The sequence below is a fragment of the Callionymus lyra genome, chromosome 1, assembly GCF_982586985.1.
Source record: "Callionymus lyra chromosome 1, fCalLyr1.hap1.1, whole genome shotgun sequence".
Lineage (NCBI taxonomy): Eukaryota > Metazoa > Chordata > Actinopteri > Syngnathiformes > Callionymidae > Callionymus > Callionymus lyra.
Genome location: NC_141818.1, coordinates 32,928,501 through 32,946,410, shown reverse-complemented (window position 1 = coordinate 32,946,410; position 17,910 = coordinate 32,928,501). Strand labels below are relative to the sequence as shown.

The following is a 17,910-nucleotide window of genomic DNA, read 5'->3' as shown; positions in this document are numbered from 1 at the left end:
AATAAATATAGGTATGATTTATAAGCCATTTGATGATTAGGCTGTTAGCATTATTCAAGTGTTAGTGGGAAGCTTATTTTAAAAAGTGTAGGATTTAAATAGTCTAAAATCAACTTGACCCAAGGCCTCCTTGAACGTGTAGATTACAACATGTAGCAGACATCTGATGTGTCCTCAGGTTGCAAATCCATGCAAACCTTTTCCCACAGTTATCACAGCAGTATGGTTTCTCCCCAGTATGAACTCTCTGGTGCTTCTTCAAGTTTCCAGCTTCCGAAAATTGCTTCCCACATGTGTCACAATGGAAAGGCTTCTCGCCTGTATGGACTCTCTGATGGGCTTCCAGGTTTGACTGGCCAGGGAAGGCTTTCCCACATACCCCACATACAAAGCCCTTTCTACGGTAATCGGTCTGGTGTTTGAAGTTCCGCGCTAACAGACCACCGTAGCGCAGTCTGGACAATCCTGCGGCAGGTCCCCCCATTGTTAGTGGATACTGGGATGCTGCGATGGAATTCGCAACCCTATTATTTGAACTGGTGCTTGAGATGGGATCAGCAATGACTAGAGTGGAGCTCGAAGTCTGTGCACGGAGACCATCCACAATAGTTTTGCTATAGCTCTGATGATGAAGATTAGCCCTTCGGTTTTTCATTGCATTTATTCTCCACTGAGGCTGAGATGTGTTCATAGCTTGTCCTGCAGGCAAAGATGTCGCTGCTTCTGAAACCAGAAAACAGCAAACAATTATTCATACACATATAGTTGAATGATGTGTAGTCAAGGGTGGGCCATAGGTGAACCAAAACCTTCAAAATATACATTTTCAATAGCAGAAAATATAGATGTCTACTACAATTTCCATTCATTTTGCTTACCTTTTACGCTAAATCAAGATTATACATATTTTTAAAATAGACAATTATGGTCAAATTGAAGTCTATGTGAGTGAGTGTCTGATAAGAACTCTTACGCACAAGCTCACCTGGAAGTTTGACATTGGATCCGGTAAGTGTAGAATCAGAAGGGGGTTCGCTCTTCACGATGATGACATCCTCCTCTCCACCAGCTTCCTGGGTGGTGAAGGAGCAGGAGGGAGACGATGGGGATTGAACATCAGGAGCCCAGTGTGTAAGAATGGTCTCCAGCTCAACCATGGAGTAATCAGTACGGAGTGCAGACGTCTGCTGTGCAAGAGGCACAGTATTGTCATTGGAGGGCTTTCTTTCTGCCTTGAATCCGTCCGAGTCTCCTGGCAGGCCAAGTGTCGACAGCAACCCACTTGACTAAGAGATGGGCAGCGATGCACCAGATTAGTGAGAATCCGGGATATAAATTAACAAATATGTTTGAGTTTTCTTCAAAACATTATATATTTATATTTTTAATAAAGAGTCAGCTGACCTCAGAAAAGCATTGGTTGGTCTCCTGCATCTGGTTGCCAGTGCTTGACTCTACCAAACCTGCAAATATATGAATATGCCTCACATCAATATGTCTCAATCAGCTCTTAGATCTTCAAAAGGTGGACAGCCTTACCTTCCTGGATGCTGAAGCTAGTCTGGTTCTGGATTTTCAACTCCGTCTCTCCATCTTCAACTTTTACCAGGACAACATCTGGCTCCTCATCCTCCTTTTGCACACAGTGGGATAAATCACATTGCTGCATTGACTCCAAGTTGAGGTTGACACAAATACAAAGTTCTCATATTTCACCTGTGATATCTCAGGGACAAGGTGACCTGGTGCTCCCAGAACAACTGTGTTCGTTGTATAACTTGGATTGTCTCTGGGTTAAAGGTGAACGACCTCCACCACTGCATATGTATTTCTGGAAGCCAGGGAGGTCATTCACCTTGACCCAGAGACAACACAAGAGATATCAGGACCACTGGGTCACCTTGACCCAAAAAGAACACAAGGGTTAAAGAGACACACACACTGTTCAAATGACTTTGAACCTGAGGTTTGGCGTAAAATGTGGATATATGCAGTCTGTGTCCTACAATCTACTCCTACAATGTACAGTAGAGTACAGTACCATTAAATCTATTCTGTATTAAAGCTACGATGATAAGAAAGACTGTCCATGAAGACTCTTCCCCAAAATATTTGGCCAATGATCCTTGCCTTTAGATAAGATGATTTATAGTGACAGGGAGATGGTGTGTACCTGGGAGAAAATTCCGTAGAACAAAGACAAACAAGTGTAAATAAGAGGGATAAAGCAGGAAAATACGATACGTGGTAGTATTTGGGGGCATCTAGACTAATGCTCTGCAAGTAAAAAAGGTAAGGAGAGTGCAGGCGAGTTAGTATTTTTGTAGCGGTCCTTTGAGTCAATGGGTGGGAACAGCTAGAGTGAAAAGGAAGTTTTATATGAGACATTCTCACACATGGACAAAAAGCTGAGCTAAAAAAGTCAACCCCTTATATTTTCAGACTATTTTTGGTCTTTTTGCATTTTCTATGAACCTTTTTTGATTTAGTTTTCACCAAATATCACAACCTACAATGAGACAAAAATGAAAGACGATTCCACATTTCATTTGAGGTGATGGAAAGCCAACCAGGAAAATGAGAGACCAAAAGCAATTTTACTCAATGGAAGAAAAATAATTTCAGCAGCTTAGGCAATAAAAAAAAGATGACAAAGCAGAGGAAGGCAGTACAATTCTTTAATCAGATGTTTTCTTGTTGTTTTAGAGGACAGTACATAATATATGGTATGAAATAAACACATGGTGTATAAATTCCAATCGAAAAACACATCTAGGCAAAAAATGTCAAATGAAAGACATTTGAAATAATCCTGTCATAGGAGGCATGTTGATTATAATTAAGAAAAATATTAAGAAATTAAACCACTTTGAAGGGAAGGGGGACAAGCTTTTATGAATAATACTGTGGCCTGTAGAAATTAAACCTGCTTAAACTTAGAACACAAATACTTACCCAAACATCTGTGTCACTAACCTCCACCAGGCTTATAGAAAACATCCCAATCCATATTTTTGTTGCGCTCACTATTTAAGAAAATAAATTAAAGAAAGCAATAGCAAGCGAATAATGTACGACTTTTTATATAATAACAATCCAAGCTGCTTTTGGACAAACGCCATGTTAGGATGCTAGGTTTCCATTTCAGGATAAATTTCCGGGTGGCTTTTGTATTGGTGCGTTTTCAAGTTTCTTATCCAGGCGAACCCCTTTCCACACAACACACATGTGTATGGTTGCTCGCCTGTGTGCACCCTCTGGTGCTTCTTCAGGTTTCCTGCCTCTGCAAACATCTTGCCGCACGTGGAGCAGCTGAAAGGCCTTTCCCCAGTGTGAACTCGTTGATGGATCTCTAGCTTCTTGGGTCTATTAAAAGCTTTGCCGCAGAAGGTGCAAACATAATGTCTGTCCATGCGTCCGCCTTGCTGGAAAGGTCTACCTCTTCCTCGATGGATCGTGGGTTGCGTGAAACCAGGCTTGTAGTGAGCCCAGCCGTTAATATTAGAAGATGTTGATGGGAAATCGATTGCAGCCATCGAGTATGAACAAGACTCCGTTCCTTGCAAGTCAGACAATGATTTTTTGTTGAAAACGTCCCCGATTGCTAAGTTGTGAACTTCACTGGGCATGTCATTGTGTAAAGTTTTGCAGTTGTCATCAGCAAACAGAGGATTTAGCGATTGTGTTGGTGAGTCTTTTTCTTCAACAGAAGCATCAGGTTCAAACTTAAGCTGAGAGGAGTCGTCACTGACCTCCGCTCTGCTGTTCCTGCTGGTCTGGTTTGTGAAGCAACACTGTTTGTTGAGTTCTTTGAGTTCGGCTCGATGTCCAGCAGCTCCCCGAGAGACATGTTCCACAACACCTTCATTCACAGGAAAGAATAAATATTAATAATACAATACATAGAAATCTGGGAATATATTAAGTGACACATTGTACTGTACTTGATAGAATATGTGATATGACAAGTTCTTATATAATAATAATAAAAATAATAATAATAATAATAATAGATAGATAGATAGATAGATAGATAATAATGACTAATAACTACACTGTAATGACTTTCCAATGCTATTTACAACAGGTTAGATATATGATTAGTCTTTAAAGGGAAATTAATGTGAAACCCCTACTCTTCTGACTCACTCACATGTTTCCAATGTTGAAGTCTTCCTCTCCAAGATTCAGTAAGTCTCTCATCATGACAATGTTATGAACTTATTACTTTATATAGTTCTAACCCGTCTGAAATGGGGGGGCGACATAGCTCAGACATAGCTCAGAGTGGTTGCCTGCAGTCCAAAAGGTTGCAGGTTCAATCCCAGCTCCAGACAAGCTTGTGTCGTTGTGTCCCTGAGCATGACACTTCACCCTGATTGCTCCTGATGGTGAACTTGGCGCAAGTGTGCATGCCTACTCCCATCAGTATGTGTGAATGGTTGAATTTCCCCTCGCGGGACTAATAAGGGATTCTAAAAAAAAAAAAAAAAAAAGAAATCTCGGCGAACAAGAGGTTATGAGAACGGAGTCCATTATGACGTAATAATGGGCTTCGCTCCTCCTGCAGCAGAAAAGAAAGCCCTGCTTCTTTCTAATTTAATATCTTTATTAAAAGAGAGTTTTGTACAAACTGACACATACTGATGAGTACAATAGAGGTCCAAGATCAATTTAAGAGACACTTAAATCAACCCACTAGTTGAACTTTAATGTTGAAAAAGTAAAACAACTTTGATATGAAATTAAAATAAAAACTACAAATATGTATTTTGTTTACATTTTCCTACCATAGCATAATCTGGAAGTTGTAAATGTGATGAGGTAGCTGTATACATTTTTACTGAACCACATGAAAGTACATTCAACTTTATGGAATATAAATGGCAGAAATACAATTCACGTTGCATGTGTTTGTTCCATTAATGTAAAAACAAAGCACGATTGTCTACAGCTTTGTCACATCAACACAAAATAAAAAAATATAAATAGAATGAGTTCATTTTCACACTCACCATCACTCCCAATGAGTGGTTGGTCTCCATCCATGTTTTCAAGTTGCACCATGTTGAGGTCCACCCTCTCCTCTTTGACCAGCAACAAGTCTGGCTGCACCAGCTCCACATCTGGCGACTGGACATAAAAGCAACATTGATGATTTTCAAAAACTCGTCTGATGCCAACAGTGAATCTGGTCTTTTCACCTTGCTTTGGGGAATATTTGAGTGACTTAGTTTGTTGGTGTTGCCTTCAAGAGTTGATCTCCCATGCCACTGGACCACAGCCATTTGTGTCTCAAACTCTGCGCCTGAAAAAATAATTAATTTCACAAATATTAATATTAAAATAAAAGTTTAAAAAAAAAATCCCATAAATTAGTAAATGTGAGCTAACGACAACAGGTTTGACAAAAAAAAATGTGCTAAAATACACACCCCGTATTAAAACCATGAAAATATGTATGGGGCAGGGTCGGCGACTCATAGAACTATGGAGAGCAACTTCTCAATTAGAGCTTTTTGTACAAGTATACACTATTTGCGAATGGTTCATTTGAGTGTACCTGCAGTGGAAGGGGAGTTTATCCGGAGCCTGTCGTTGATGTTCAGTTGAACCCGAGCTCGACCACCGTTCATGGCGCTCTCCCGCAGTCTCCTCTCTGCGTTACCTCTGGCCATCTTCAACTCCAGCAGATGGAGCTTTCTCTTTAAGGCTTTATTCTCCCGTTGACACTGCGACATTTGCAAACTGACCACCGCGTAGTCATCGTCCACTAGTTTACAGATCTCAGCCACCGCCGCGTTAGCAAGCACCTCCATTATGGAGGCTAACTGGGTCTGGAAGGCCAGGCGGTTCGACATCGTTGCGTTATTGTACTGGCAATTGAGAGTCTGTACTCCGTGCTGAGTACCGCTTTCCGTTTTGGTCCGGATTGGAAACGTATTAAAGCATTACAAAAAAGAAGAAGAAATAAAGTAAAGTAGTCTCGAGTGCTAACAAAGGCCTCCGTTTTGTCAACAACAGTTTTCTTCCTCGTTTATTGTTGCCGATTCAAATGCGTTGGAAAATCAACACATTGCCACCTAGAGGATCCTTTGACGTATCACATGGACTGTAAACATTTAGAAACATTCATGAAAATGTCCAGAAAATAAATCCACATCAAAGTGTACATTGATTTATTGTTTACGGGTAGTTAAAGGGCGACATAGATCCATAGTTTGCCCGTTTTCTATTTCCACAATGGTAACTATTTGGTTTATTGAATTCTACACTCACAAAAAAGAGAAACAAACAAACACCCGACAAAAACGATTGACTAGATAATTAAGCTGATTTAATTGAATCCCTCTGTTGGGTATCTGCGAAGAAAATAATATAAACAATAAAATAATAATGGAAAATTATTATCAAAAAATATGATTACCCGTGTACAATCGACCAGCACATTATTCAATTTCTAGTTAGTTATGGTGTGGCTCCATAATGTAAGTAAGTAAGTAATGGGTATGGGTTCGTAATTCTTCAATTTCTGATTACATCTTCAATTTCTTACACGTTTGTTCTAGAAATATTGTTCCTACGATTCATAATATGTGAATCCATACATGATGTTAAACATGTATTAAACTTATGTAGTTTATGATGAAACTTAATTTAACTTAACTTAACAATGACGAGCCATTCTTGTCGCTGATTGGAAAATAGCATTGATAAAACTATTTGCCAATGAGAGAGCAGGACGACATGAATAAGTGGAACAGCAAATGTTCTACTTACACTCAGTAAGACTAGTGGTTGGAATTACTTTCAGACCAATCCGTTCCTTTTTCTATAGTTATAGGCTAAAATGTAAATCTATTTTAATGAAGCTACTTGTGCTCAGTTGTTTGTCTTCCTCTTTGCCCAAAAGGCACACTTAAAGATTTCAAAATACCTCCATGGTGCTTGTCTGTAATATCCATCATGCAATGAAGCCTCAACATAAGGGATTGTAAATAATTTGTATATTTTAAGTTTGTTTGTTGTGGAAGATCCAAGTCTCTCAGCTGCTGTCTGAAGTCTTTACTCATTGAAACACAATGCAAGCATGAGCTCCTATGTAATACTGCCTGGTAGCTTTCGTTAAAAACAAGCTTAAAATATAGACTTGTCTAAGCTTTTCCAGAACAATGCCTAAGTTGAAGATTAAAATGTAAACAGTCCATCAGATACATTCGTAAAGGGTTATAAATTATTAATAAACAGTTTGGTACCATTAAAAATTGCGTGGTAATTTAGCTCATATACAGGAGCAGGCGTCATCACAAGGTTTTAAATGCACACACACAAACACACACACACACACACACACACACACACACACATACACACTCTCTCTCTCTCTCTCTCTCTCTCTCTCTCTCTCTCTCTCTCACACACACACACACAGAGGAGTCTAATGACTCCTTCAAGAAACATCTTAAGACATTTTTATTCGTGCAGGCTTTTCCTTGATTTTCTGGAACTCCTGTGTTTGTCTCTGTGTTATCTTGACCTTTAAAGTATATATTTTATTGAGTATTGTTTTGATTGTTTAAGCGTCACCCTGGTCTGGAAAAGCGCAATATAAATACAAATGACTTACTTATAGACAGACAGACAGACAGATAGATCGGTCTAAAGTCTAAGGATAAAGAACATAGATCAAAGACAAAGGATACAAAGATTAACATAGAAGAGTCATACTTTTACTCCACTCCTTCCCCCCAACTCAGAATTAGACAATCTAAAAGCACAAGGAATGAATGAGTCCCTGAGACTATTAGTGTTGCATCATGGGGAGAGCATTCATGCTCCATCTGCTTCTCTGCTCACTGATGACAGTGTTGAGAGGATGACTGTCATCATCCATGATGGACAGTAGTTTGTCCAGTGATCTCCTCTCAGCAAGTCCAGCTTCATGCCAACCACAGAGCTAGCCTTTCTGTCCAACCTGTTGACACTCCTCTTGGACACATTCCCACCCCAACACAGTGTAAAACAGGACACTGGCCACCACAGACTAGTAGAACATTCAAAGGTGTTTCCTGCAGATGTTAAATGATCAGAGCCTCCTTAGAAAGTACAGTCTACTCTGAACTTACACATGGTGTGTGTTATGGTAAGGTACAACTTTATTGATCCCTCAGGAGGTCTCCTTCGGGAATTGTTGCAGGACAAGTTTACTGTCCAGCCACACATCGAGGTACTTATAGTTGTCAACTTTCTCCACCTCATCGCCTCTGATGTACACTGGACGTGGCTTTGTCCTGGACCTCCCAAAGTCCAAGACCAGCTCCTTGGTCTTTGAGGTGTTCAGCTGCAAGTGGTTCCTCTCACTCCAGTCCACAAAGTCACATATCAGACTCCTGTACCAGTCCTCGCTGTTGTCCCTGATTCATCCAACAATGATCTTGATCATCTTGATGCTTGAGTGCAATGTTAATATAAATATAAAGCAGCAAAAAACAATAAAACACACTAAAGCATAAAAGATGAGTACCAACCTGACCGAAGGAACTTTTTTAAATCGACAAGCTCTGTGGTGTATTTTAGAGCCATTTCTGAGAAAATAAACGAATGAACACAGATTTTTCAGTATATTTATGTGCCCGTAACTTTTACGGCTGAGGAAATAAAAATGACGGGATTAACAGAAATGACTGAGAAATGAATATTCTACTCATTAAAGTAGTCAACAATCATGTTCTGAAGATCCATACTCCTGCAGTGAGAGACTCACTGTACGAGTGTCACTGCAGCTCTGCATTGGCAAGCACTCGGTATGTGTCTTCCCTACAACATTTTCACAACACATACATCTTGTTCTTTGCCTTAGCCCTGAAGGCTACAAAAATATCCAACATCTTGAATTAAACTTTAATCTCATAATAGAATATTTAATAGTGTATTTTTTGTTTACTTGACTAAAAACCGTCAAGTGAATGTTTGTTGGTCTAAGATCATTTAACATTTAAGGCTATCGTTGACATTTAACTACCAAAATAAAAGGGGCGTAAAACAACTGCAGGCACCATCTTATTTTATTATCTACTGTCAAGACAAACAATTCCAATGTTGTGTTGACAGCAAAAGTTCCTCTAGGTTGAACTCTTGTTGAATCGTTTGAAATTTATTCTAGTGAAGATTCATAGATTCAATACACTTTTAATACAAATTCTGAACATTAACCTTATGTTAATTTTAATAAAAGGTAAAAGAGAGGAATTGGTGAATGTAATGTTTTAGGTCTGCGAGAGAGAAATAACACATTTATTACGTTGTGAAAATAAGGTGTTAGCGATTAAAAAACATAATAACTTTTATGTACTCGAGCAACAAGCAGAGATTCAAGTGACATCCAGCGGCGCCTGTAAGTGTGTGTTTGCTACTTGAATTAAACGTCAAATGATTCGACACAAGTCGAAGAAAGTCACATTAAAGACATTCAGATGTGAGATAAGAAGACTCCTCTAACTTAACAACATGGTTTGAAGATGTTTTTATTAATTTTACTACTTTTATAGGAGAAAAACGAGGATGATATCTGCGAGTACGAGCGCTGAGGACAGCAAAGAGGTGAAGTTATAACGATTCACAGCAAATATTGCGAATCCAGTTAAAATGTGTGTGTGTTAAGCGGGAAAATAAACATGTCCGCTTTCACAAATGTTCAGTAAAATCACTATTTATTTGACCCATGTTGTTGTTTTTCAGCTTGAAAGACGAAGAGAAAACACAAGAGAGGAGCAGAGAGACGCTGCTCAGTGGAGCTGCAGCCGCCTTCACTCTCCACGGTTCTCATGTTGGGTTTAAATACGTCCCATTCCCCGCGCATGTCAGTCCAGTTTGACCACCGTTAGATTGAGAATCTGAGATCATGGCAGAAGTCGCTCCAGCTCCCGCCGCCGCTCCGGCCAAAGCCGCCAAGAAGAAGAAGACGACGAGCAAGCCCGCCAAGTCTGGCCCCAGCGTCAGCGAGCTGGTCGTCAATGCTGTGTCCGCCTCCCAGGAGCGCAGCGGAGTCTCTCTGGCCGCCATCAAGAAGGCTCTCACCGCCGCCGGATACGATGTGGAGAAGAACAACGTTCGCGTCAAGACCGCTGTTAAGAAGCTGGTCGTCGCAGGAACTCTGGTCCAGACCAAGGGCACCGGAGCTTCCGGCTCCTTCAAGCTGAGCAAGAAAGAAGCTCCTAAGGTCAAGAAAGCTGCACCTAAAGCCAAGAAACCCGCAGTAGCCAAGAAACCAGCAGCAGCCAAGAAACCAGCAGCAGCCAAGAAGGCCAAGACCGCCGTGAAGAAGACAGCAGCCGCCAAGAAGTCCCCGAAGAAGGCGGTAAAGAAGCCAGCAGCGAAGAAAGCAGCAGCAGCCAAGAGTCCCAAGAAGGCTGCAAAGAAGGTGGTAGCCAAGAGTCCCAAGAAGGTGGCGGCGAAGAAGAAGCCAGCAGTGAAGAAATCTCCTGCCAAGAAGGTCGTTAAACCCAAGGTCAAGAAAGCAGCTCCTAAGAAGAAGTAGACGCTCAAACCTCTGCTTCCATTAAAGGCTCTTTTCAGAGCCACCCAACTCCTCTACAGAGCAGCTGTCACTCAACATGTCACACGCTGTCAACAACTCACTCATTCAATGTAAATGTGAGCCAAGTTTAGACTGAGGTTCACCTGTAAAGTCGGTCTATTTAGTGCAGTCAAGTGAGCCGTAATCTAGCCGCAACAAATCTTACGCTAAATCACTGATATAGTGACATTAAAGTATCTTTTCTGTCTATAGATTCCAGAGACACTTCTTTTCTAGATTTAAAGCGACACTTGCGTGATGAGACCAGAGTCTGCAGACGTGTGTGAGACTGTTGGAGACTTTGTTTCCTTGTGAAATAATTAATTTACGGTTGTTTAAATACTTTATTAAATATTAAATTACTGATTTATGACGTTATATTTGCTTGAAAAGTTGTTTGTTCACAATGTATTTTATTATAAAAAATAAATAAATAACCGTAATAGTTGACAAAGATCTGACTTTATTTTCATCTTCAGAATTTGAAGTATAAGTGAACAAAGTTTCATGTATTTTTACGGTAGAAATATTGATTTATTGTCATTTTAGTACAGTGTATTGATGTCACTGTTAATCAAGCACGATATATATGAATTCTTATAAAATGTTTTCAATAAAAATATATATATATAAATATATACACACATTTGTATTAATGTGTTGAGAAATCAATCCTATCTATGTTGTTTTCACATTTATGTTTCAAAAAAGTTATTTATTGAGACAGTACAATAGTTTAATCAATGTTTCCATCACGAGATTAATTTACATGGGTAAAATAAACATGAATTACAAATATAAAAAAACACTGTGCATAGACTGCCACAACATCAAGTTAAACATTAAAGGGTTATTGTTTAATTTATAGTCCTAGATATTTTTTAATGGCTAGATTAATCTAAATATCCTCAATGGTTGGCTATAGATTAAATTCAAGCAGCTGGTGCTTGTCATTTACGGCATATCTTCTATCGATCAGTTTAAACATGCATATGATCAATAAAAACATACAAACGAACAGTTCCAGTTAACGTGTCACCACGCCTCTGGAAGCGACCCCCCCGCAAACTCAGCCTTTCATTGGAGGAAAGGTTTAAGAGCGAGCGTTTGACGTGAGCGGGAAAGAACCGCCCTTTACTCACGGATATATAATGAGACTGTCCGACATTTCCAAACATACTTCGAGCGTTCCTCGACATTATCTACAAACATGAGTGGCAGAGGCAAAACCGGCGGCAAGTCCCGCGCTAAGGCCAAGTCCCGTTCTTCCAGAGCTGGACTCCAGTTCCCAGTCGGTCGTGTCCACAGACTGCTGAGGAAGGGAAACTACGCTCAGCGTGTCGGCGCTGGTGCTCCCGTCTACCTGGCAGCTGTGCTGGAATATCTGACCGCTGAGATCCTGGAGTTGGCTGGAAACGCCGCCCGCGACAACAAGAAGACCAGAATCATCCCGCGTCACCTGCAGCTGGCTGTCCGCAACGACGAGGAGCTCAACAAGCTGCTCGGAGGAGTGACCATCGCTCAGGGTGGAGTGTTGCCCAACATCCAGGCGGTCCTGCTGCCCAAGAAGACCGAGAAGGCATCGAAGAAATGAAGTGGAACAACATCCTTGTATCTCAACGGCTCTTTTCAGAGCCACTCACATCCAACTATAGAGTTCAGTCATTGTTATCGCAAACTATTTTTGCGTAGATTTCCAAAAACCAAAAAGTTTTAATGAAATCAGTCCTCTAAAATCCATTTAAACGTTCCTGTACTTGACGCCCTTTATCTTATGTCACCAACATGAACAGCGATCTATTTATTTGACGGGCTTCATAAAATAAGTTGGCAGAGTTTGACACGATTTCGCACATAAGCAAGTAATATGTAGCACCCGCCACGTCAATTATTGCTGCGGCTTGCGGAATTTTGAGCACAACAAAAATCACATTTGTGTTCACTGATGCGACTAACGCCGACTTGTATGTCTTTGTCACAGTCGACGTCTGTCTCGTCACTCTTTCTAAAAGAGGATCAAAATCAAACTATTGTATTCATTATTTTCTGATACATTCTGAGTGTATAACCGAAACTAGCGATTTGACAACATGTTTTAAAATTTCTTAATTCGATATAAAAACGATGGTTCCCCAGCATTTTAATTCTTCACATTGACCTGAAGTTTCCCGATATACGCATATATAATTACAAAAGCGAGTAAACAACTTATTTACAAACTAGATTTTTCATGAAACATACACATTTTTATTGAACCATGTTTTAAACAAAACTAACGTCCATTGTTAAGACAACACATGAACTCAAACAATCGACCTCCATTGAGGAGCAAATCAGCCCGCCGCTTTTTAAAGCAGCCAATCAGAATAAAGAAACCACACACTCGCCGGAGCAGCAGCACGAATATAAGAATGTCCGCTGAGCTGAGGCCAGTCACTCGGTATCGACCATCGTCATCATGCCTGAACCAACCAAGCCTGCGCCCAAGAAGGGCTCCAAGAAAGCCGTGACCAAGACCGCCGTCAAAGGAGGCAAGAAGAGGAGGAAGTCCAGGAAGGAGAGCTATGCCATCTACGTGTACAAGGTGCTGAAGCAGGTCCACCCCGACACCGGCATCTCCTCCAAGGCCATGGGCATCATGAACTCGTTCGTCAACGACATCTTTGAGCGCATCGCCGGAGAAGCGTCTCGCTTGGCTCACTACAACAAGCGCTCCACCATCTCTTCCCGGGAGATCCAGACCGCTGTGCGTCTGCTGCTGCCCGGGGAGCTGGCCAAGCACGCCGTGTCTGAAGGCACCAAAGCCGTCACCAAGTACACCAGCTCCAAGTAAACTTCGCTCCTACAACCCAACGGTTCTTTTCAGAGCCACTCACTTCATCTCATGAGCATTCGTTGTCTGCCTACATTTCCAAAAATGTAATCATGTTTGATTATGGTTGGTATAGGTTATGGATCTATAATTCTACCAGAATAATCATCTTTATTTATGGGTATGCCAGTATAGACTAATGGGCTAAAACGTGTTAGCGCTTTGTGACTCGTGGAAAAGCGCTCTATAAATTACTTGGACAAAAGTACTTTAAATTAGAATCAAATGAAATATTTGATCCGCAAACTGTCAAGTCCTCGTCCAGTATGTCCCAAACTAAATCAATCACGGCCAGTTGAACTTCCAACAGTGACACTTATTTTAACATAAATAATGAGCTTAAGGTTTTAACGGTAAAATCAAAACTAATGTTTGCTTTAAAAAAATCTGTGTATAGATCATGGGATCTGAATATTGGTTCATATGGAGTAAAATTCTTCGGATGACCCACAGTGCTAAACGGGTGATCAGGTCGCTAAACCCAAGGTCATTTTAATTCTACATTTATCATATTGTCTTTCGGACCGTGATCTCAGTCCAAATCTCCCAATGACGAGAACCTGTCAGGTATTTAAATGTGTTATTTTCTCTAACACTTATTTCATTGTAGTGAAACAACTTGGGAATCATATGGTCACATAATTGCAGAAGCTCAGCACAAGCCACACCACATAAGACAAAAGATAAAACTATTAAAAACTTAAAAGAAATTTCGAGATGTTAGGATATGTACTGCGATGATCATATAATGCTTAGTTTGTCTACCAAACCAAAAACCATGAGAAACTGAATCGACACAAGCATGTTATATAGTAATATTTGGACAAACTATTGTACGTTTGTAATGTACAAAAAAAAACTTTATTAGTAAGAGAACATTGTTGGATTGGAGGGGTCGCTTTCAGAGGCGTGGTCACACATTAACTGGAACTGAACGTTTGTATGTTTTTATTGATCATATGCATGTTTAAACTGATCGATAGAAGATGTGCCGTAAATGACAACATGTTTAGTGGTGAAGTTTCACGAAATGTAAAAGCTTTGGTCAAGAGGAAGTTGAGAAACACTTTTGCGAGCACCTGCTGCTTGAATAGGATCCATACATCAATCATTGAGGATATTTAGATTAATCGATCGATTAAAATATCAAATTATTAGTTAAACAATAACGCTTTAATGTTTAACTTGATGTTTAGGCAGTTTATGCAGTGTTGTTTTATCCTTTAAATTGGTATGTCATTTTTATTTTACCAAAATAAATGTATCTTGTGATTGATATTGTTTTCCAAATACGTTTCAAAAATGTATAGACTTTACAGGTGAAATTGGCTAATTTCATCACATACGTACTTGAATAATAAGGGAGTTATTGACAGCGTGTGACATGTTGAGTGACAGCTGCTCTGTAGAGGAGTTGGGTGGCTCTGAAAAGAGCCTTTAATGGAAGCAGAGGTTTGAGCATCTACTTCTTCTTAGGAGCTGCTTTCTTGACCTTGGGTTTAACGACCTTCTTGGCAGGAGATTTCTTCACTGCTGGCTTCTTCTTCGCCGCCACCTTCTTGGGACTCTTGGCTACCACCTTCTTTGCAGCCTTCTTGGGACTCTTGGCTGCTGCTGCTTTCTTCGCTGCTGGCTTCTTTACCGCCTTCTTCGGGGACTTCTTGGCGGCTGCTGTCTTCTTCACGGCGGTCTTGGCCTTCTTGGCTGCTGCTGGTTTCTTGGCTGCTGCGGGTTTCTTGGCTGCTGCGGGTTTCTTGGCTTTAGGTGCAGCTTTCTTGACCTTAGGAGCTTCTTTCTTGCTCAGCTTGAAGGAGCCGGAAGCTCCGGTGCCCTTGGTCTGGACCAGAGTTCCTGCGACGACCAGCTTCTTAACAGCGGTCTTGACGCGAACGTTGTTCTTCTCCACATCGTATCCGGCGGCGGTGAGAGCCTTCTTGATGGCGGCCAGAGAGACTCCGCTGCGCTCCTGGGAGGCGGACACAGCATTGACGACCAGCTCGCTGACGCTGGGGCCAGACTTGGCGGGCTTGCTCGTCGTCTTCTTCTTCTTGGCGGCTTTGGCCGGAGCGGCGGCGGGAGCTGGAGCGACTTCTGCCATGATCTCAGATTCTCAATCTAACGGTATTCAGACTGGACTGACATGCGCGGGGAATGGGACGTATTTAAACTCAACATGAGAACCGTGGAGAGTGAAGGCGGCTGCAGCTCCACTAAGCAGCGTCTCTCTGCTCCTCTCTTGTGTTTTCTCTTCGTCTTTCAAGCTGAAAAACAACAACATGGGTGAAATAAATAGTGATTTCACTGAACATTTTTGAAAGCGGACATGTTTATTTTCCCGCTTAACAAACAAACATTTTAACTGGATTCGCAATATTTGCTGTGAATCGTTATAACTTCACCTCTTTGCTGTCCTCAGCGCTCGTACTCGCAGATATCTTCCTCGTTTTTCTCCTATAAAAGTAGTAAAATGAATAAAAACATCTTCGAACCATGTTGTTAAACTAGAGGAGTCTTCTTATCTCACATCTGAATGTCTTTAATGTGACTTTCTTCGACTTGTGTCGAAACATTTGACGTTTGATTCAAGTAGCAAACACACACTTACAGGCGCCGCTGAATGTCACTTGAATCTCTGTTTGCTGCTCGAGTACACATGTTTTCTAAATGCAAAAATAGAATTAGACAATCCCGTGTCAATAATTCAAATCTTTTCCTGCTGCTTTAATACACCGATTTAATATACAGATACATTTCTCTCTGTCATTTAACAATCTTAAATTCCACTCTGATGCTGATAGTCTGGAAGTTTGATTTTAAAAGACAAATAAAAGTATTTTAAGAAAACTTATTAGACCACTGAGGACAGGCAACTACTGGATTGTATACATTATTAAATAACCAAAGATTCTGATATGAAACTGAAAGTGAGACCTAACTTTGTTCTGTTTAGCAGAAGTGGAGCATCAAATATATTCCACATAATAGTTATTGTAATCATCCAAACTTCATTGAGGATCTATTGATGTTCAATTGTAAGCCTGTTTTGTCCTATTACTTATTTTGACTAGATTTGTAAAGTTTATTTATCTAAAGTGATGGCAAGAAAATAACTTCAAACCATTTTGAGGTATATGCGTCTTCTTGTCTCGCATCTCAATGTCTTCAATGACATTTTCCAGACTTATTTTGAAACATTTGTCATTTGATTCAAGTATCAAACACACACACAAGCGCCGCTTAATGTCACTTGACTCACCTGCTGTTTGATTACACGACACATTGTTTTCTAAATACAAAAAATAAAATCTAATAGTTAACAATTAAATTAAACTACATTATAGAAAAGCACTCTTCAAATATTACTTATGTTATTCTTTCTCTCAGACCCAAAACATACAGTAGCTTTCACAAATCGTTTTTACTTTTTAAATTACTTGATGAATTTAGTTTCAGAAACTGTTACAAGATAGCAGTCATTCAACTGTTCATATTGACACATGTCAAAACAAACCAAGGTAATTCCCAATACTAAAAGGTTAATATACTCCACTTTATATATTCACAATTTACAAACAATACAAAAATAACCAAAATAAATGTTTTCACCCCTCATTAAATTAAAATGTGCATGTTGCATAAGGTTGATGTTCAGAATGTTTAAGTGTATTAACGAATGGAGTCATCAATGGAAGGACCTAAACTTCCAATAATAAATAACTTATTCAGTTTTGTAAACGCAACAAGGAATTGTTTGTCTCAACAGTACAGAATAAAATGGTAAAACACAAAATTAACAAGAAAGTTAGCAATAGGGAGGGTCAGTGGTCAATGTGAGAAATTACTTTCATTGATGTTCAGATCCCACAATCAATTATATAAAAATATTTAAGAGCAAAGAATAATTTCTGATTTTAAATGAACTCGACTAATTTGTGTCAAAACATGAGCTCGTTATTTGAAGTGTGTGGCTCTGAAAAGAGCCGTTGTGTTCAGGGATGGTTTGTTTAAGCTCTCTCTCCGCGGATGCGACGAGCCAGCTGGATGTCTTTGGGCATGATGGTGACCCTCTTGGCGTGGATGGCGCACAGGTTGGTGTCCTCGAACAGACCCACCAGGTAGGCCTCGCTGGACTCCTGCAGAGCCATGACGGCGGAGCTCTGGAAGCGCAGGTCGGTCTTGAAGTCCTGAGCGATCTCACGGACCAGACGCTGGAACGGAAGCTTGCGGATCAGCAGCTCGGTGGACTTCTGGTAGCGACGGATCTCTCTCAGGGCGACGGTGCCGGGCCTGTAACGGTGAGGCTTCTTGACGCCGCCGGTGGCCGGTGCGCTTTTACGCGCAGCCTTGGTGGCCAGCTGCTTCCTGGGAGCTTTTCCTCCGGTGGACTTACGAGCGGTCTGCTTGGTTCTTGCCATTGTGGTAGAGTTGTCTTCCTCAACAGAGAAGTGTGAGTGAGAGCAGC

At 40.6% G+C, this 17,910-nt stretch overlaps 6 protein-coding genes across 9 annotated transcripts; 3 read left to right on the top strand and 3 right to left on the bottom strand.

The window, feature by feature from the left end:
• Positions 1-2: 2 nt before the first annotated feature.
• Positions 3-6,026, bottom strand: LOC148089125 (uncharacterized). 2 transcript variants are annotated; one of them, XM_087803382.1, is made up of 8 exons: positions 5,564-6,026; positions 5,205-5,308; positions 5,016-5,133; positions 3,753-3,862; positions 1,540-1,633; positions 1,405-1,463; positions 986-1,286; positions 3-723 (listed from the first exon to the last, which is right to left on the bottom strand). In XM_087803382.1, the coding sequence occupies exons 1-8, from the start codon at positions 5,859-5,861 to the stop codon at positions 110-112; spliced, it is 1,698 nt and encodes a 565-aa protein (XP_087659508.1). In that variant the 5' UTR covers positions 5,862-6,026; the 3' UTR covers positions 3-109. The 2 variants fall into 2 exon arrangements, with proteins under 2 accessions (XP_087659508.1, XP_087659516.1); XM_087803390.1 differs by having other exon boundaries at positions 3-720.
• A 3,873-nt stretch (positions 6,027-9,899) lies between these two features.
• Positions 9,900-10,537, top strand: LOC148089124 (histone H1-like). Of its 2 annotated transcripts, XM_087803585.1 has the most exons (2): positions 9,900-10,420; positions 10,490-10,537. In XM_087803585.1, exons 1-2 carry the CDS (start codon positions 9,902-9,904, stop codon positions 10,535-10,537), a joined length of 567 nt encoding a protein of 188 aa, XP_087659711.1. In that variant the 5' UTR covers positions 9,900-9,901. The 2 variants fall into 2 exon arrangements, with proteins under 2 accessions (XP_087659711.1, XP_087659703.1); XM_087803577.1 differs by having other exon boundaries at positions 9,900-10,537.
• A 1,249-nt stretch (positions 10,538-11,786) lies between these two features.
• LOC148089123 (histone H2A-like) lies at positions 11,787-12,170 on the top strand. Its single transcript, XM_087803713.1, has one exon. It carries the CDS (start codon positions 11,787-11,789, stop codon positions 12,168-12,170), a length of 384 nt encoding a protein of 127 aa, XP_087659839.1.
• An 860-nt stretch (positions 12,171-13,030) lies between these two features.
• LOC148089122 (histone H2B-like) lies at positions 13,031-13,410 on the top strand. The gene has a single exon (XM_087803725.1). The coding sequence runs from the start codon at positions 13,035-13,037 to the stop codon at positions 13,407-13,409; it is 375 nt and encodes a 124-aa protein (XP_087659851.1). The 5' UTR covers positions 13,031-13,034; the 3' UTR covers position 13,410.
• A 1,500-nt stretch (positions 13,411-14,910) lies between these two features.
• On the bottom strand, positions 14,911-15,548 carry LOC148089121 (histone H1-like). 2 transcript variants are annotated; one of them, XM_087803564.1, is made up of 2 exons: positions 15,028-15,548; positions 14,911-14,958 (listed from the first exon to the last, which is right to left on the bottom strand). In XM_087803564.1, exons 1-2 carry the CDS (start codon positions 15,544-15,546, stop codon positions 14,911-14,913), a joined length of 567 nt encoding a protein of 188 aa, XP_087659690.1. In that variant the 5' UTR covers positions 15,547-15,548. The 2 variants fall into 2 exon arrangements, with proteins under 2 accessions (XP_087659690.1, XP_087659681.1); XM_087803555.1 differs by having other exon boundaries at positions 14,911-15,548.
• Positions 15,549-17,409: 1,861 nt separating this feature from the next.
• On the bottom strand, positions 17,410-17,863 carry LOC148089120 (histone H3). The gene has a single exon (XM_087803627.1). The coding sequence runs from the start codon at positions 17,861-17,863 to the stop codon at positions 17,453-17,455; it is 411 nt and encodes a 136-aa protein (XP_087659753.1). The 3' UTR covers positions 17,410-17,452.
• Between the last annotated feature and the right edge of the window lie 47 nt (positions 17,864-17,910).